The sequence below is a fragment of the Miniopterus natalensis genome, chromosome 1 (genome assembly GCF_054644295.1).
Source record: "Miniopterus natalensis isolate mMinNat1 chromosome 1, mMinNat1.hap1, whole genome shotgun sequence".
Classification (NCBI taxonomy): Eukaryota; Metazoa; Chordata; class Mammalia; order Chiroptera; family Miniopteridae; genus Miniopterus; species Miniopterus natalensis.
In genome coordinates, this window is record NC_142081.1 from 23,279,672 (window position 1) to 23,300,302 (window position 20,631).

Here is a 20,631-nt window from a genome sequence, read left to right on the forward strand (position 1 = left end):
TGTCTCCTACAGAAGCCAAATAACAATATTTGCTTATATTTGCATAGTGCTTTAAGAATACTTGAGCCTAGCCGGTGTGGCTCAGCGTTTGAGCATTGTTCTAGGATCCAGGAGACGGAGGTTCTATACCCTGTCAGGGTACATGCCGGGGGTGGGGGGGGGGTTCAGACTTGATCCCAGCAGGGGGCTTGCAGGAGGCAACCAATCAACGACTCTCATCATTGATGTTTCTCTCTTTACCTCTCCCTCTCTGAATTCAATAAAAATACATTTAAAAAAAGAATACTTGATATTTATGACCTCATTTGATTCTTGGCACAAGCCCATGAGATAAGCAAATCAGGTATTAATAGTCTTTCTTCCATATCTCCTTCATTTCACTCTGCCATGGCCTATTTTTTCATTCCTGTGTCTCCTGTTTGACTTTACATTTATTGAGAGCAGAGACTAGGTCCTATTTATTTTTGCATCTATATCTCAAGTATCTAGTTCTGGGCTCTGATTGCAGTGGTTTCTAATGAATATTTATAAAACAGATTTTCTATTTTATAGATGAGAAGACCGAGGCCCAGAGTACTTAATGGCTTGCTTTAGGACACACAGAATGTAAGAAGCCTGAAGTCTGGTGGCCTCCAGAAGGACAGTCTCAGCCATCCAAGGGTATTTGCCAGAGGATATAGACTCTGGACGAAAGGGGACACATATTGAACCTGACAAGCTCAGGGGAGGCCTGCCTGGTGGCGCCACAAACTCACAGACTGAAAGTAACCACATAGGATGGTCTGAACATAAAAATTCTTAATTAACAGCTCGTCATGGCAGGTAGCCAGGTTCTAGGCCAGAAGCTCCCTTGACAAAAGTCAAACTTTACCTTAAGTGAGCCTATTGTCTTTTTGCACCTAAAATAATAGACCCTTGGAATGTCAAAGTAATAATCCCCTTTCCCAGACCCCTCAGGGCACAATCTCCCACCCGCTGTTATCTTGTCCCTCTCCCACCGCATAGCATCTCTATGTGCGTAAATGTTAGATTCTAACCATCCCTTACCCACCAGTGTAAAAGAACTATGCCTCTCTCGCTTAGTCTCAGAGATTTCCTGGCTTTGTGTTGTCCCCCCTTCCTAATTTACCACCAATAAATTTCACGTAACCCTCCTTACGTCCCCTCCTTTGAGTCTGATGTATAAACTAAACTGCAAAGCTGCCACTCTCCAGAACATTTTCTCAATCTGTTGAGAGGAAGACTTTAGGATCATTAGAAAGGGGTCCCAGAGTGCAGAACTGTCCCAGAGAGTGAGGTCTTACAGGGCGGGTGGGAATTTCCAGGGCAGAGGAAGTTACATTTGCAGGAAGTGGTGGAGTTATAACAGGGTGATGATGAAGGGATGGAATTACAAAGGGGCCTGAGGGTGCTATTACCACTGTCAGATATGGTCAGGGCCTTCATATTTATGCTGGACAGGTCACACGTGGCTGTCTGATTTCAGGAGACCAATCAAGAAGGCTCTTTGATATCACAGGCTCTTAAGATTCCTTCTCCGTGACTTGCTGGTAGCATCCATTTCTCTGTTCAGCTCCATCTCTTCAGAGCTAGAGGAGACCCTGAGAAACGATCTGGTGCCATCCTCTGCACCAAGGCAGGTATGGATGGGTATCCCCATTTCCTAGATGAGGCTGCCATGGGTGAGAGCCCCATTGTTAACGGGGGACAGAGAACCCAGGACTGCTTTACCTAGAGTTCTTGGAAAAGATTCTTTTCTTTGGTTCTTTTTAAGTTTCAAATCCCCATTTTAGGTAATACTTGAGGTTTTGCTTATTTACACTTCAAGTTTCAAGTCTTTTCTTGGAAGAAGGTTATGGAAAGGAGAGAAGCCGAGACAGGGAGGAAACAAACAGAATAGGGAGGCTGAAGGTTTCACCGATGAGAAGAGAAGCTTCCTTGACTGTTCGTGGACTAAGCGTCTAAGCAATCCTAGGATAGCGTCTATAGCAATCCTACCCAGTGGAAGGCTCCTGGTGCGAACCACAGACCGTGGGAGCTCTGAGAAGCAGAACCACTGTTTTCATAGCCAATGAGGGGAAGGAACCCAGATGTATATGATGTTAAGGGTTTGAGAGTTTAACAAAATAAATTGCTATTATTTTATTTTCTTCTGTCTCTTGCTTCTCACCTACCCTATTAATGACCTAGGGTCATGGCCATTAAAGGGAGTCACAGCCTGGAGAAAAGAGCAGGCAATGAGGGAGGAATGTGGGTGGAGAGGAAGGGGGGCAACTGTAATTCGTATGCAGACCCAGCTGTAGCTCCCCAGCTCCGCAGATGGCTGGGCCTGTGGGGAGGAGGGCAGGAGAGAGAGAGGGGTCACTGTTGGAGTGATTGGAGTGACAGGGGACAAGTGTGCTGACTGTGGGTTATTAATAGGCACCAGGATATGTACTTACAACTAGTGGCTTAAATCAGGGTCAGAACAGTCACACCTGGCCAAAAATCCACGCCCCATACCAAAGACACCTGAAGCGTGCACAGTGACTGTTATGAGCCCAGTTCACCCAATTAGTACTGGTTAGTGTGCAGGCTGCCTCTGGACAGAGAAAAAGATCTTTGGTGCTTGCTCAAGTGTATGCTGCAAATTCTGCCCCTTTGGTGCACCATTCTCTTTGGAAAGAAGGAAGGAAGGAATGGATAAGGGAGGGAGAGAGCTAGAGAAAGCAGGATGCTCCGCTCAGGCCAAGCCCCTTAAAGGTTTTCTAATCTCCCATGTCCAGCCTCTTGTCTGAATGGAGAAACTGTTCCCTTTAACCCCGAGAGGAATTCTAGTTAGGACATGCTGGAGGCCCAGCAGTGGAGCAGGGGAGTCTGAACATCCAGAGGCAAGGAAGGAACGAAGCAGACTCCAACCTTGCCGCAGGGGGGTGGCTCCAAGAGGTGCGAGTTCTGGGTCAGGAATGGTGACAAGGGTGTGGGATTGAGTCAAACCTCAGACTTCCTCTGTGCTCCCCTCTGGCCCAAACAGGCATCCCCAGCCCGCCCTCCATGCTGGGAGAGAGCCTGTGGCCTAGGGAGTCAGCTGGAGTGGCCCTGGGCGTGGAGGGCTGCCAGCTCGGCGGCCTCTCTGAGTTTAGGAGGAGGGGGAAGGGAGTCAGTCTTCGGCAGCTGTCCAGTTGGCCCTGGGTGGGGTTGTCGTCAAGGGGTGGAAAGCCATCTGCCTCCCCCAATCCTACTGAAGTCCTGAAAGGGAGATGCCACAGTACAGTGACTTTCACCCATAGATAACTGCTGGGCGCATAAACGGGGTGGTTCCATAGATTCTGCTCCAACTCACACCCCTCCTGTAACTTCACGGCTCTGAGCCCCCTGTTTTTACACAAAGGGCTTATTAAAAGTGCCTAGCACCCAGGGTTTTAGTGAAGATGAAGTGGGAACAGCACCAGAGGTGCTTGGCCCAGGCAAGACACTCTCATGTGCCCAAGAAAGATTGTTTATTTTGGCTGTTACTTCCCTGCAGTCCCTGCGTGTCACTTCTCAAAAATGAAGCCAGCGGACATCAGGAGACCTGGCGAGAAAGTTGTTTAACACAAAACCAACACTCAGAGGAGATGGATTCCAAGTGGGAAAAGCTTAGGAATTGGAGGCAGTTACCTGGACTGGGTCTAGTGCTTGTGCTACTTATCACAGTGTTATCCCACTGAATAGCCTCTCTGAGCCTCAGTTCCCTCGTTGATAAAGGTGGTTAATAAGAATACCTACCTTCCAGGATTTTCTGAAGCTCAAAGAGGTAACATAATCACTCTGCCCTTGTTGAGGGCTCACAATTTTGCAGGCACTGTTCTTAGTGTCTTACCTCCCTTAATCCTTAAGACCACTTTAGATCACAGGTGTTTCCATACGTCCGCGCTCATCAAATTGTAGGCATTAAATATGTGCTGTTCTTTGTAGTCACTTATACCTCAATAAAGCTATTAAAAAACACTTTAGGAGGTAGGTATCATTGTTTTATCCCCATTTGGCTGTTGAAGAAACTGAGGCTTAATAGAGAAGTTAAGTGAATTGTCCTAGACCACGCAGCAAATCATAGCAGAACTGAGATTCAAACCCAGGCAGTCTGGTTCCAGAGTCTACACTCTTAAGCAATGCATCAGTGCCTATACGTAAAAGTCTTTGGACCTGTAAAACTGTTTAAATGTCGGTTGTTATTATAATGAGAGACACAGCTGGTGGGTTGGTGGCACTGTCCTTGCATACTAAATAAGGGTATGTGGATCAGCTCCTAAGCTACTCCTGGGAGTTAGCAAGCTCTCAGTCCCTGTGCCCTCCCTGGCCCTTGACCCCAAATAGAGGACATGATACAAAAGAATCTTAATTCCATTACATACAGAGCTACACGGGGAGGAGCGAGAGGGGTTAAGGGTCATGAATTAAAGGTAGGTAATAAAATAATAGAGACAGATCACACAGCTGCAAGCAATTGTACTTGATCTGCGCATCAAGAAGATCCAAGGAAGGGAAGAAGAGAAGTCCCCAAATTGGGTTCTTCTCCCCCTTATTAAAACAGGAAACACAAAATAGTTTCCCTGATGGTCCACTGGCCTAATAGGCTACCCGCTGGGGCTCCCACTGACCTCACGCAGGGCTCCATCCGTTAATCCGGAGAACACGCAACCTGTTGTCCTATAGGTGTAACCAGTGTCAAGAGACTCATGTCTTATTTCTGTGGGCAAAATGTTCGTGGCCTTCAACTATGCGACGCAGAACCACTTAAAAGGGTTTCTTTGGGTAGAAATCTGGAAAGCCAGGTGCTAAAGCAGGCAGCATTTTACCATTCGGGCCTGAATGTTTGCTAATAATTACGGTGTCCGTAGACACTTTATGGAGTTAATGTTTTCACTGATTGGACTGTTGCTGCTTAACAGCTCTTGGCTGAACTCCAGACCTACAGAATCACTTGCCTTACCTGGCGTCTCCACTTGGGTGTGGAAGAGCGATCTCAGACTCAGCCTAACATTAAGCTGCTGAGACGCTCCCGTTCTCCAATAATGTCAATACTACGCTTCCCGTCACTCAGGCCAAAAACCTTGGTGCCATCCTTGACTCCTCTCTTTCTCTCATACCCCTTCTGATGCATCAGCAATGATAGTTGCTCTACCCTCAAAATACATTTTTAAAGTTCTGACCACCTTTTACCATACCCATTGTAGCCTTCCCGGTCTAACCTGCTGTTAGCTCTTGCCAGGATTGCTGAAGAGCCTCCCAGTCTCATGTGCCTGCCCTTGTTTTCTGCAGTCCATTGTGAACCTAGCAGCCTGAGTGTTATAAAGTCAATCAGACCACGTCACTCCTCAGCTGAAAACTTTTAAATGACTCCCATCTTGTTCAAAGTAAAAGACTTTCAGGACTTTGACCTGAAAGTCCCACATGATCTGGTCCCCCATTACCTCTCCTACCTCTTACTGCCCTGGAATTCTCATTCCTGTTAGGTTGGCCTCCTTGTGCTTTTCTTGAATACACAGGCACTTCCCTGCCGCAGGGCCTTTGCACTGTTGTTTCCTCTGCCTGCATGCTCTTCCCCCATTTCTGTATGACTGGCTTCCTCAATTCCTTCAGATCTTTATTTCAAAAGTCACTTTGTTAAGGAGGTCTTCTCTGGACACTCTGAAATGTAACCCCTTCTAACATTCACCTCCCTCCCCTCACCGTTTTTCTTTTTAGCAGTATTTATTATATATTATATTATATTATATTATATTATATTATATTATATTATATTATATTATATTATATTATATTATAATATTAATGTATTTTGCTTGCTTATTTTATTGCTCTGTCCCCCCTATTAAAAGATGAGATTTATGAAGGAATTTTTGTCTGTTTTGTTCACTATGGTATCTCCAGTGCCTTGAACAGCACCTGACACATACTAGACACGTGTGTGAATATTTAGTGAGTAAATGAATAACAAGAGACTCAATTAGCTGTGGACACGTTAGCAAGTCATGTACCCTCTCTAAGCTTTGGTTTCCTTGGATGTAAAAGTGACTTTTTGCACTGGATAGTTCTTAGGTTCCCGGCAGTTGACAGGCAGATATCCTTGATTTAAATTGAATAATTGGAAGCAGTTGTGTGGCAAGAAAGTGTCTGAAGAGGATCCACCTGAAGATTTGGGTTCAGGCTCTAGTGGTATCACTTTTCTGGGTCTTGGTTTCCATAACAAGGTGAAAGGGCTCCACGCAGCAACCACTATGGTTACTTTCAGCACTAAAAGTGTAAAACTAAAATAAATTTAAAATTCATTAAAAAAAAGAGGTCGCCATACCCCCTTAATACCACAGGGAGGCACAGTTGTCTTCCATCATCTCTAAGGATATTGCTGTGCCAGGTCCCGAACTAAACAGCTTCTACTCTTGTAAAATATTTTTCACTATGAGTTGCTCTCATCAGATACTGCTGATATGTTTAAATAACAAGCAACAAAAATCTTTAAATTGATTTTTTAAAATTAGAAGGCATAAATCTCAAAAGCAAAACAGCGAGCTGAAGTTTCAATTAAATCTTTGTCACCAACAGGTTTAAAGATCAAGCTTTGAAAAGCTAAAGAATAAGACAAGCCCTGGCCAGTTCTGCTCAGTGGTTAGAGCGTCAGGCCTGGGACTGAAGGGTCTCGGGTTTGATTCTGGTCAAGGGCATGTACCTCAGTTGCAGGCTAGATCCCAGGGCCGTGCAGGAGGCAACCAATCAATGTGCCTCTCTCACATCGATGTTTCTCTCTCTGTCTCTCTCCCTTCCATGCTCTCTGAAAAGTAATGGAAAAAATATCCTCAGGTGAGGATTAAAAAAAAAGAATAAGACAAGTTTATGCTAGTGTTAGGTGAGTGAGGCCACAGCTACATTAAATTAGCTTTAATGTGTGTAGTCACATATCTGTCTGCACATAACCAAGACCCTCTAGAAGGTAGGAAGGATAGGGAATGAATGAACTGTTTCTATTCCAGGACCTTTTTGTTTGCTTGGAAGAGCTGTTTAAGACTCTAATAAATGGAAAATATTGTGAACAGTTAGTTAGTTCATGGCATCTAGTAAGCCCTCAATTCATAGTAGCCATTATCATTATTGTTATTAATATTATTATTATTGTCATCCTTTGGTTCTAATTTTTCCCCCTCCTCTACCATCTCCCCAGCTAGCAACAAGGCTTTCTGCTTGAAATTTATTTCATTATTACAAAAAAATAAAAATGATTTGTGGATTTGTGGATATTTATTCTAATTACAAAAGTATTTCATGGTTATTTTAGCTATATGGAAAATTTTTAAAAAGTAAAATGAAGGCAATCCAAATTACCCATATCCCACCACTCAGCTCAGAAATAACTAATAAAATAAAAAGATTTTATACTACACAAACACACACTCACACACATTTTTGGTCATATTGTATAAAGTTTTTTTTCCCTATTTTTTCATTAATCACTATATTATGCACATTTTCTTATCATTCGAAATTTTCATGAAAATACTGAATTCTATGAGACAAAGAACAAAAATATCACTCCTAATCCCATCATCCTCCCTCCCTCCCTCTCTTTTCTTTTCCTATCCTTTTTTTTTTTTTTTTTTCATATATGTGTATTGATTTCAGAGAGAGGAAAGGAGAGAGACAGACAGGCACGTCAATGATGAGAGTGTCATTGGGGATTGAGCCCGCAACCCGGGCATGTGCCCTGACCAGGAATCGAACCCTCATCGCCTGGACCCTAGGTTGATGCTCAACCGCTGAGCCACGCCCGGCCGGGCGAGCCACATGGTTATTAATGGACAGAGCCAGGAGAATCATGATCTTCTGATGTAAGTCTGGCTGTGCAAGCTGCACCACTGGCTGCTATTATACTCTTCCTGCCTTATGCTATACTTCTCAGTGGGGTAGAGAGAATGGTCCTTTTTGGGGGTGACATTTGTCAACCCCTCCTCAAGAACTTAATCATGGTGAACTCTTGGTAATTCCACCTGACTTTCAAAGTCTTTTGTAATCTGCCTTTCTTTTATTTAGTCGGTTTTATTTCCCATCACCCCCATTTTGTGCTCTCTCCTCCTCTCAGGCTGGTATTTCTATCATTGCTATTAATTTCCAGCTCCACGCTTTCTGTATATAATCAAGTTGTATACATCCTTCAATGGCCAACTTGCGCACCTCTTTATGCATTTCTCATCTATTCTAGTCCTCAGGGACAGTAACATTTGATCACCACACAGCCCTGCTCAAAAGCTTTCAGTGATAACCTTTTATCTACTAAACAAAGCTGAGGCTTCTTAGCTGGGTACTCAAGCCAGCCATTCAGTCACAAATACATACCGAGAGCCACTTACGTGCTAGGCACTCTCTAGGTGCTGGGAGAACTGTGAAGAAGCAGACAGACAGGTCCCTGCCCTCATGGTAAACACACTGGACATTAAATCATCACAAATAATCAATTAAATAATTACCAGTGTGAATCAAGTGATTATAAGGCCCTCTACAATTTGGTCTCAACCTTGTATTCCATCCAGATGGGCTTACTCCAAGCTTCCCCCCTCTGAGGCCGTGCCCACCCCCTCACTCCTTTCCTGAACACAGGTTCTTCCTGACTCCACCCTGCACCCCTCCAGGGCCAGCTTTGGTTCTGCCTCTTCCATGAGACATTGCTAGACAAATTTAGCCTGAAGAACCTTCCCTCATTTGAATTCCTATCACGTATCCAGTCAACAAATATTTACCGAATGACTTCTTGGAATGTTTGATGAATGACTCTTCATGGCATCCTAAACACATGCTATGGTATTAAAGATTTAGCTTACATGGGGAGTTAGACTTTTCCTACTGAGGGATCAAGAATTTTTTCCCCTTCTCCTCTGGGTGGGGGAGACGTGAAGAGCCACAAAGCTATATAGTAACACGCATAAAAAAATTACCAATAAACAAAATGACAAAAATTGACCAATTACGCATAATCCTGCTACGTGAAAGAGATCCACCACTGACAATTTTCTCTGTATCTTTCTAGTGGTTTCCTTTTTCTGTTTCTCTCTGTCTATGTCTACACCATTTTCCTCCAAATTAAATTTTTATCAAGAAAATCTTTTTTCCTGTGGTCTCCTTAGAAACACAAAGTCCCTCTATCCCCATTATCCTGCTCTCTTCTGCTTGGGGGTGGAATAGTTTGTCTTCAACAAAACCTAGAGAATTGGCTCAAAGACTCATCCATATCTTTCCCAGTTCATTGATCCTATGTACAAGAAGAATCTGAACATTGTTTTAGGGCATCTACTCAGAAGTCCTTTCTCAAGACCTACTGGGGACTCTCTTCAGAACAGCACTCAAACCTCTCATCTTCAAGACCTCAGCTGTGTGGGTGGGTAGACAGTGTAGCCATACTCGTGCGCAAACCACAGAATGTTGGGCCTACAAGAACACAGGTGCTCTTCCAGTCCACCCCCTCACTTTATGGATGAGCACACTGCAGGACAATGTTAAGTACTTCCCCAAGATCATGCAGCTGCTGGCGCAGGAGCCAAGATGCCAGCCCTGCTTATCTTTCCCAATTACCCCACTGTCTCCAGTTTGTCCAACAATTAACCCCAAACTAAAATTAAACAAAAAATACTGAGTGAAGCACTAACTCTTGCTAAATAAACTGTATCTGTTCTTACCACTGAAGGGGAAAAGGAAAGGCAGTTGGGCAGAGACTGGGCGAGATCTTTCAGCATTGAGTTGTTTGGAAACCCCAGGAAACCTTCTCATGGGACATCTTCAGTGCTATGATAGGATTAAAGCATGGAAGAAATAGTGGGGACCACCTATCTCATTCTTTCTTAATGTTGGAGAAACGGAGGGTAACAAAAGGCTGTAGAAAACGGTCAGCTCTTGATGATGAACCACAGCACTGTTTTGTGCGTATATTCTACTTTGATTCTTAACCTGACTTCTATATGGGTCACCATGACCCGAGGTGCAGTTCGTAAAACAGTTTTCTCATCAGAGACCAAGCCGACTTCGCCTTAGTGTTCCCAGCCTCAGTTCGAAGCCCCTGTAAGGTGCTCTCTTGCCTTTCTGAATTCTAAAAACCACTGGACTGGGGTCTCTTCTTACAGCAACCCAGGAAAAGGAGGGCTCTGTGCACTCGTCATGAAGGCGAGAACTATAGTTTTAAGAGTTTTTCTAAAAAAAAACACAAAACATTCCAATGGGCTTGTAGGCCTTAAATAGGACATGAAAGGTTACGGAGGTGGGGTGGAGCCGATCCACCTGGTTGGACCAGGGCAAAGGCAGATCCAAAAGGGGAGAGTCCAGCTGTAAGAGGACAGAGGAGAAGAAGCTCTCCCGGGGTGCGCAACCCAGCTCCCTTCTCTGCGCACTTTCAAAAGCTCGCTGTAGGATGAAGAACACCGGCGCTGCCCAGCAGAGCCCCTGCCCAAGCACCGCGAACAAAGGAAGGGCCTCCTCCAGCCTTTTCGGGCTGAATGAAGTCTGGGCTTTACCTTTTAGGATCCACCCATCCCTCCTCATGTACCCAATGGGCGGCGGCCTCTTCCCGCCGGGAGGCGTGGCACTCTCCCAGGAAATGGACAGGTGCCTCGGGCCAATGGTTGGAGCTGCGGCGGGCCAATGGGAGAGAGAACTGCTTGACCTGGGGCCGGAGAGCGAGGGGGCCCGGCACCAGAGGGCGGGAACGAGAGGGCGGATGACGTAGCGCGGGGGGTGGAGAGAGGCGGGCTGCGGGGTAGCTCCCACCGCGGCGGGGGGGACCCTGCGGGCCGGTCGGCGGCGGCCAATAGGAAGGCGGGGTGGCGCAGGGGCGGGCCCAGGGGCCGGGAAGCCCCGCCCCGCCGTGTCCGCAGGGGCGGGGCGGAGCCAGGCCCGCGTCAGGTGGTCCCGGGCGGGCTGGCCGCTCTGGGGGCGGGGCGCCGCGCGGAGAGGGGAGCGGCCGCTGGCTGGCGGCGGCGGGCACCGGCTGCGCTCGCAGGTAGCTGCGGCGGAGGTGGCGGGGCCGCCCCCAGGGGGCGAACGCACAGGCGGGGGCTCCGCCCGCCGCGCCCCCAGGCTGCGGTGAGCACTCGGGCTGTCTGCACTCGCCGCGCCAGCCGCACGCAGCCGGCTCTCTCTGCCCCGCCAGCCCGGGCCCTACCTGAGGCCGCCGTCGGGGGAGGGGGTCCCCCCAGCTCTGCGGAGCCGCATGAACAATAGGCGGCGGCGGCTCCTGCGGGCGGCGGCAGCCCCGCACCCTATGGATCGGCCGCTCCATGGAGCCCTCCAGAGCGCTTCTCGGCTGCCTAGCGAGCGCCGCCGCCGCCGCCCCGCCGGGGGAGGATGGAGCGGGGGCCGAGGAGGAGGAGGAGGAGGAGGAGGAGGCGGCGGTCCCCCGGGAGCTGGGCGCCGACGCGCCGCTGCCCTACTGGACCGCCGTGTTCGAGTACGAGGCGGCGGGCGAGGACGAGCTGACCCTGCGGCTGGGCGACGTGGTGGAGGTGCTGTCCAAGGACTCGCAGGTGTCCGGCGACGAGGGCTGGTGGACCGGGCAGCTGAACCAGCGGGTGGGCATCTTCCCCAGCAACTACGTGACCCCGCGCAGCGCCTTCTCCAGCCGCTGCCAGCCCGGCGGCGAGGACCCCAGTTGCTACCCGCCCATTCAGCGTAAGGCGAAGGCGGGGCCCGGGACCCCGGGGGTGGGGGTCACGGCGGAGCCCTGCGGGTGGTCGCGGGGAGGCGGAGCCCTCCTCGAGGGCTAGGTTGCGGGTGGGGAGGGATGGGGGACCTGGGGTGGGTGTGTGCGCGTGTGCGCTCCGGCCGCAGGGGCTTTGGTGGCCGCTGTGTGCGCGATGGAGACGCTGCAGGCCTTGCCTGGGGCCTCAGGCGCTCGGGCTTCTCCACCTTCACCTGACCACCTCAGCGGCAACTTCCCGAAGCCTCAGCGTGATAATCTCCCCATTTCCCACTAACCCCCCCTCCCCGGACCCCCAAATATCTGGAAGGGTTTCAGGCAAGCTGGTGGTTTCTGTCGAAACCTTTAGTGCAAAAGTCTGCGACCTCCCCGCCCCTTCCCTCGCCTGTCCCCGCCCCTTCGAGGCACCTGCTTTGGGGGAGCTGGGGGTTGTCTCCCGCCGGGCTGGGCGGGCTCGCTAGTCCCGGAAGCCTGCGCGCACTCAGGGCTGAAGCGTCTCTGAAATGCCGTGTTGATCTCTTGGATGCTCGTCTTGTAACTCAGAAGTTGTACCTTCAGGAGTCTCACTGAATACTAATGTGCTGAGAAGGGTGCGTGATGCGCGGACGGGCGGGCGCTGGGTGGGGAAATGATGAGAGAGGCAAGAGTAAGTCATTCTCCCAGGAGAGGTCAGGTCAGGGCACAGAGGCCAAATCCTGGTCCCTCGACACCCAGGATGTTAAGACAATACATTTTCTTATTTCTTCTCATCCTAGATCCTTGCCTATATTTGGTATTTGCTAAATCTCAGGGGGACCATGCCCATAGGTCCCTCCCAGGGCCTTTCTTCCAGTGTCCTGGTTTTTACCAGTTTCCCAGGAGTCACCTGTTTCATACCCTGCAATGAAATTTCCTTTGCTTTTTCAGAGGATGTAAGTTGCCATTAAAAATTTTTTAATCGATGATGCTAGGTGCTTTTAGCAGAAAGATGTGGATATCCCCAGGTGGAATTTACACTATTTTGTATTTGAGGGTTTCCATAATTTCTTTTCTGTGAAAAAGTATTGTTAATACATGTTTATCATTCCTTATTCCATATTTTGTACACTTTGCATCTTAGCTGTTTAAAAAAAAAAAATCATCACCAATGGCCAACTTTAAACATTTAGTTTTAAAATTTTATTCATGACAGTTATCTTCTGGCCCTGTAACTTATTTTCACCTGAACAGTTTTGTTATTATCTTAAGATATTTATTAAATACATCGCTTAATATAAAAATCATTATCTCTTACCCTTTTTTCCTACTCTCTTCTTATTGGCGTTTTGACTGTCAAATTGATGTTTAAATCTTTAGTTCCCTTTGTTTCTCTCTCCCTCTCATTCAGTTGAAAACTTCCTGTTTCTACATTTGATTGTACTTGGAGGCAACAAATTAAATTGTTTCTAGGTGTTCTATCTTTTTGGCACTAGCGCTGGGCAAATGAAGGCTATGAGTCCCAGCATAGTATCTGAAATAGTGTTGAAGATGAACTTGGTGACACATTGGAAGAAATATTGGAAGAATGGTATGGTGTGTTAGAAAACTGTGTTGTTTTAAACATAAGTCAGATTTCAAGGTTTTTTGTGGGTGAAGTTTGTGATTTTTTCCCCCAAGGACAGCTAGTATCAGAGCAGAAGAGCTAGTGTGAGGCTCATTAGCAGGAACTCAGTTTCTTTACTGTCTTGTACTCCCTGCTGTCAGAGCAGTCAGGAGTGACTTAGGCTGGAAGAACCCACCCCCAGAAAGCCAGCCACGTCCAGTGTTCTACAGTAGAAGCTCCTTCTCCATTAGGTGCCCAGGACTTAATCTTTATTGTAACAAAAGTTACCTTGCAGAGAGTAGATTCCCATATCTAGAACTCAGATGATGTGAAACTAGGAAGTACCTTGTGCTGATTGAAAGAACTGACCTGAAGAACAGGCATTTGAAGGTCCTGGTAAGTTACTTTATTTAGGGTCACCAGGAATTCTGATCTTGACTGGAATTAATTCTCGATAATTCACAAAATGTAATTCCAGCCAAAAACCAATTAGAGAGCCTAGTGGAAAATGGATACTATATTAAATACCCAGGGATAAAGAAGTGATAAGATAAGGAGGTGCTTATAAGTCACACATGGGGGAGATTGGTGATGTAAATACTTAATTTCAGTTCAGTGCTTTGATAAAGATGAACATGGGAAGTTGCTGACAGGTGTGCTTCTGATCTGTATGCTAATATCCACCAGTTCAGGTAGGGTCACTCAGAAATTAAAGGTGATTGACACCTCTCTCCAAAGATTTGGAATGAAGTTGAGCCCCTGACAACTTTTCCTTAGTTCCCCTTTTGAACTTCCCATCTGGGGCATGAATTGTGATGTTAGATTGTGAATAGAAGACACTAAGTAATAAGGATCCGTTTTAGTTTTAAGTACTGCTTTCAGAGTGAAAAATCTGTTTCAGACTTTATTCAGAACAGAAGAGGGGAAAATTACTAAATCTTATGACAAGGAAAAAATATTATAGTGATGTTATAAATCAGCTAACATTCATACTGTGCTCTTATCCCTTCCAATGTAGCTATTAGAGTATAGCCCTCCATGGAGCTGGCAAATAAAAATTACCCAGGAGCTCTCTGATATTCCTTATTTTAGTAAAAGATGGGAAATGTAGTTCTGAATTTATCATCTTGGGAGATATGTAGGTATTAAAAAAAATTTCTCCTGTAGGAAAACTGTGTCTTTTTCAAGCAGGGCATAAATTAAGATTATTACTGATTTACTTTTCTTCCTTGCACCTACTACATATCTTATAAGGATGCATTTTCACGTGTACTTAAGATTTTTAAATGAGTGAGATATGTACCATTCACTTGCCAAAACCCACCAGAATGTGCCTATACATTTCATTTCCAAGGATGCAATTAAGGGCAAATAACATCTTGACTCAGAAAATGAAAGAAATAAGGTTTTGTTCCTGATATTCCTGGAAATATCCTTCCACAGAAACTGAAAAATGTGGTGAATGTGACTTGACCTGATTCTTACTTAAAACCAGGTCTTGACTGGAGCAGGGAAGGGAAGGAGAGCCCCACATTCTCTCAGTTGCAACTGACGGTCTAGTTCTTACTCCAAGGACTTCTTAACAGGGAAGGGAAAAGAAAGTACCTTCCTCCTTTGCCCCCACCTCCCTCTGCTCTGCCTTCTGTCTGCTTGTAAGCTATGCTTTATACTTTTCTTGAAGTCTGGTCATACTATTTTCTTAACTAAATAGCAACAACCTGAGAATTTATTTTCTACCCAGAGCAAAATTATTGCTTTGCCTTCCCCACAGAGAGGTTTTCTGTCTACTGCAAAAGGCCACCGGAGGAGCTGTCCCTTCAGCACCCTAGTTCAGAATCACATCTTTTAAATCCTCATACATTTAAATAAATATTTTATACCTCCTGTGTGTCCACAACTATGCTTCAGACCAGAGGGAAGAAGGCAGGGTATAAGAGAAAATACAACGGTTCATTCCCTTAAGTATAATTGAGATATTGAGCTAAAGAAATAAGATGTGTAAATACAAATTTGTTAAATAGGCACATATCTTTTCATCAGTGTAAAAGCTGGTAGAAAAAATATGAACTTTCCTTCCCTCCATGATCCAGAAGGCACCTAACATAACTTATATATTTCTCCAAGAGGGTTTCTAATCTCTCTTTAACATAAGCATAGTTTTCCTCATAGAGATAAGGCAAGAATTAGTAATGTCGGGTTTAATTTAGGACCTAGAAACACTCAAGCTATTTTAATCAGAAAGTGCTGTAGCATAGGAAATTAGGTGCTTATCGAATTATTGGAAGGGGAGGAAGAAGGGACTCTCAGGAGGACCTATGGGGAAAACCCCCAGAACATTGCAGACCTGGCCCACCAGGCCAGCTGCTACTTCTCTGACTGGGAAGGTACAGCATTGGGAGTTGTCATTGAAGCTGTCGACTTCAAGAACATGCAGTTGTTGTTGAAGTCCAAGATTAGGCAACCACTTGGCCTTGCAACATGCCTCTCCACATCCACAGAGTGAGTGATTGGACACTGATGTGCTGTTGCAGAGAAACCCCACCTCTCCACAGCCATGCTTGCCAGGAGAAGCAGGTCTCCATCTCACTTCTGTCTTCCAAACCTTCTGCATCTAATTGGCAGAACCTAACCTGCATCCAGAACTCCAGCTGTGAGGGAGTCTGGGAAATGTAGTTTTCCGCTCTCTGGCCTCTGTAGTACTGAAAGGCATGTTGGAGGGATTTTAGAATGGATGCTGATTGCTGGTCTGCAGGGCCTACCCCTCCATATATTTTTCAGGAAGGGTGCTCAGTGAGGTGATAAGCTTGAATAGTTGGAACTTTTGGAGCCTAGATGGGCTATTTGTATTCTTAAAAACAGTCTAACTAACTTTTCCTGAGTTTCCTTTGTGCAGACTGCCAGTTGCATTACAAAATACAAATGAATATCAGTCCCAGATGGGATAGAAACACTATAATTAAGCAAGAACAGAGCTTGGAGCACCACCAGCGTCTGAGCAGAGAATGGCGGTGGCGTGGGGCTGGCTGTGAAAGGAAGCAGTGGGCAGTTCCTTTTTTGGTTTTGCCAAAAGTTTAGAAATATATTTTTGCTTTCTTAATTTTTTAGCAAAATTTTTTTTTGTTCGTTTGTTTTGTGTGTGTGTTTTGGTTGTTTTTTTTTTTTAACCAAAGTACAGACTAATCTCTGTATTTGTTTTAGGAGGCCCAATTTCTTTTTCTTTTTTTTCCAGATCTAAGTTTGGTTTATTTCCTACTGAGGTATATTCCCCCCACCCCCATCCATTTTGCTTCACCTGCTGAATATTCAGCATAAGTACAGTGGTGAGTAAGGCAGACAGAACCTGCCTTTGTGGATCTCGCAGCTTAGCAGGACAACAGGCATTGAACAAATAATTGTAACCGTGTTGAGTCTTGCCAGATAGAGACTGCTATGGAAGTGTTTGATGGGAGCCTGGTGTCATTTAGTTGGGGGTTAGGAAAAGTTCCTTTAGGAAACTGATGTTTAAGTTGAGACCTGAGATATGCGTATGAGTGCGCCAGGTAAAGACAAGAAGACTGAGAAGACAGAGAATGGGGTTTTCTTGAGAAAAATGTACAGTAGCACTTTGCTCATACAGCAGCACCATATCCAGCCCAAGAATTTTGTGCTACTCACTAAGGATAATGCCAGAGAGAGTAAGTTAATCACATTTCCTACCTTACGGAGTTGACCTTATAATGGGAAGACAGAAGAGCCAAGTGAACAGACAACTTGCTGTGTTCACCCATCCGGGTAAGTGGGTGATTAAGTGGTGTTTTCAGGATGTTTTTGATTTGCTTTTTTCCCCCCTTCTCTTTCTCAGTGTTAGAGATTGACTTTGCGGAGCTAACCCTGGAAGAGATTATCGGCATTGGGGGCTTTGGGAAGGTCTATCGTGCTTTCTGGATAGGGGATGAAGTCGCCGTGAAAGCTGCTCGCCATGACCCTGATGAAGACATCAGCCAGACCATAGAGAATGTTCGCCAGGAGGCCAAGCTCTTCGCCATGCTGAAGCACCCCAACATCATTGCTCTTAAGGGAGTGTGTCTGAAGGAACCCAACCTCTGCTTGGTCATGGAGTTTGCTCGTGGAGGACCGTTGAATAGAGTGTTATCTGGGAAAAGGATTCCCCCAGACATCCTGGTTAACTGGGCCGTGCAGATCGCCAGAGGGATGAACTACTTACATGCTGAGGCGATTGTCCCCATCATCCACCGAGACCTCAAGTCCAGCAACAGTGAGTATGAAGGGATGGGGCTGGAGGGCTTCAGAGCATGTTCAGACTCAGTCCATGGCTTCAGTGGGAGTGGATTCCTAAAGGAACCTTAGTGGGCAGTGAAACTCCTTGCTTAAAACCATTCCATCCTTGAATTGAGAGGTCAGGCTGGAATGAGTACCAGGAAAATTGGTGTAGGAAGAAAACAGTAAGGAACCTGAAGGGTTGAGATAATTCTGAGCTCATTTTAGCAGGTAAGTTTGGCCATGTATACTTCTGATATACTGTGCAAAAAAAAAACCCAACGACATAGATTTACTTTTCCACTTGAGAGAAGTGTGTCTGTAATCACAAAAGGGGTTTTCTTCTTTCATGGAATATCGGGCAAAGCAAACCTATACCGCCTGTTTGCATTTCTTTCTAAACACCCAACTTGAGGCACCCACCAGAGAAGGGGCTCTAAGGAAGAGGAGGCATGTTGTTTAAGCAGTGAGGCCGATTCAGGTGACAGTGTCAACTCGGAGAGCAAGACCTGGCTGTTAGTATTACGGACCTCCTGATAGCCTAGGGGTAGCATTAATTAACTGTGATAACCACCTAGTGTTTAATAGCAGGGAACTAAGAAGTAACTGTTTATTAAACATCCAGAATCCATAAACTAGATCATAAAGCAAGTGTTAGACATAATTAAATGGAGAGCTGGTAGACACTTCAATCTCTTTCCTTGGCTGAATCAGCAGGTACTGGGAATATGCTTCTTTTGTGTGGTCACTTGTGTTCTCTCTTGCCTAAACTGGGTGCTACAGAGGACACAATTTGCTAAATGGTATGTGCTTAAGAGCACTGTGAGCACCCTCTCCAGAGAGGAGGGTGTTAGGACTTTGGGGGGTGTGGGCCCAGGAACTTCACTTCTTTAGGCTTTATTTTGTTCTGGACTCTTCCACATGTGGCTTACTTTTCTTTTGATGCTCTTGTGAATCTGTTTAAGCAAATGCTTTTTAAAATTATGTATGTAGTAAGTGTTTTTGTTGTACAAGAATTAGAAAGTGTAGATGAACAAAAAGAAAAGAAATATAGCCCATAATGTTTTCCTTCAGGGAGTATAATTATTACATTTGGCATTCCTTCCAGACATTTTTAGAGCATACGTGGTGTATCTATCGTGTATATATATATATATATATATATGTATATATATATATACACACATATATATATACATACATATATATACACACACACACACACACACACACAGATATATATGTGCAAATATACTTTCCAGTTTACTTGAAGTAGCCTTTATTGCCCTTACCTCTTCCACCTGCTCCCTCTTCCCCTTAGTAATAGAAAATTCATTCTTACCAGAGTATGGAATATTAGGTATATAGTTTAGATATAATCATTTGAAGGATTTAAGTTCTATAAAATAAAATCTGGTTTCTCTTTTCCTTTCATCATTATTCTGTCTCTTTACTGTATGATTATTCTCATATGGGCCTTCAAAACTCTGTTCTTTAAATTTAATAAATAAATTAAAACTTTTGGTGACCCCTTTTCAAAGTAACTTCTACCTAGAGATTGCTTTGGATGATGGGGTAAGAGTAAGCAGCATGTTGGTGCAAAAAATGATATAGAAGCTGAATTTTCTTTATTTTATTTTTTCTTATATTCTTATCATGCTGGGAGAACTAAGCAAAGTTCTTTAACCTGACATAATTGAGTCCATTTAAAAACCTGGGCTAGGATGATGGAATTGTGGAAGTTAATGATTTCCTCTATGAAGTTTTAAATTTAGGTGTAATTTTAAGATGTAAATACAAGGATTTTTGGTTAACCCTTACCCGAGGATATTTTTTTCCATTGATTTTTAGAAAGAGTGAAAGGGAGAGAGGAAGGAGGAGAGAGAGAGAAAGAGAGAGAGAAACATCGATGTGAGAGAGACACATTGATTGATTGCCTCTCACACGTGCCCAGACCGGGGCTGGGATCTAACCTGCAACCCAGGTACATGCCCTGGACCAGGAATCAGATCCACGACCCTTTGGTGCGTGGGCCGATGCTGTAACCACTGAGTCATACCAGCCAGAGCTATAAATACAAGGTTTTGCCTTTTATGAGATTTGTATTTGAAAGTCTAGGCCCTTGTGAAGGCATAGCTAACTTGTCAAGGTTCTACTATTTGCAGGAGATGACAAGAGACCTGAATGTCATTCTTTCATCCAGGAGATAAAGCCCTGGTCCTTTCTTTGTCTTTAAGTGAGTTTCAGGATTGCCAAGGGAGAGCCTTCAGGTGCACTGGATTGTGGCAGGTGCTGGACTTATACATAGGGCAGTATCTTAAAGGACCTCATTAAGGTAATTGATGTCCAGAAGTGTGTGAGGTCCATTGGGCTGCATGGTTGGTGTTGATGTTGATGCCAGCTATAACTCTCACATGTGAGGTGGGGTACCTCCTTGGCATTTGCCTGTGGATGGCTGTTTGTCTGGGACTGTATACAGCATATCCAATATGAGCCTTGCTGACACTGTTGTTCTTATTTCATGGCTGTGTGTACATGACTTGGAAATCATTTTTAAAATGTTCTGCCACTTCCTTGCCTCCAGTTGGAAAGTCATAACTTCTTTGTGCTTCGCAAACCTGGGAATACTGGACTGTCTCACTTGGTTTTTATTAGGGGTTCCAGAGAGTTGGATTTTGGTCACTGTTGTGTGAGGGCAGAATTCTATGAATTATATGTATTAGTTGACTTTGAACCTCTAGAGAAAAGAGTATGTATATATGGGGGGTGTCTTTGTTGGAAAAAAAAAGTAGTTGGTGATAAAAACATTTAGCTATTACAAAAGGTTTAGTAAAAAAGTGATTTATTAAAATGTCTTATCATCCTGCTCACCTACTTAAAAAACTATATGCTGTTTAATGGCAGTGAAATGTGTATAGCATATAGCATCCTATGTTGATATATAATCTGCAATAAGCTTAGGTTTGACTGCACATAACTTAAAAAGCAAAAAATAACTGGCTAAAACAAGGTACACTTCATTTGTCTTTGAAAAGCAGTATGGAGGGTTTTCGGGCATCTCCACAGTGTCACCTGGGACTGAATTGGGCTCCTGTTTTTCACCCTATCATCCCCGTACATGACT

The 20,631-nt window shown here is 45.1% G+C and overlaps 1 protein-coding gene across 1 annotated transcript in view; it reads left to right on the forward strand.

Moving 5' to 3' along the window:
* Positions 1–11,150: 11,150 nt before the first annotated feature.
* Positions 11,151–20,631, forward strand: part of MAP3K9 (mitogen-activated protein kinase kinase kinase 9) — a 69,399-nt gene continuing 59,918 nt past the window's right edge. The window contains exons 1-2 of the mRNA XM_016211896.2: positions 11,151–11,661; positions 17,092–17,505. Of these exons, the coding sequence (XP_016067382.2) occupies positions 11,271–11,661; positions 17,092–17,505 (805 nt within the window). The 5' untranslated portion in view covers positions 11,151–11,270. The remainder of the gene's footprint in view (positions 11,662–17,091; positions 17,506–20,631) is intronic.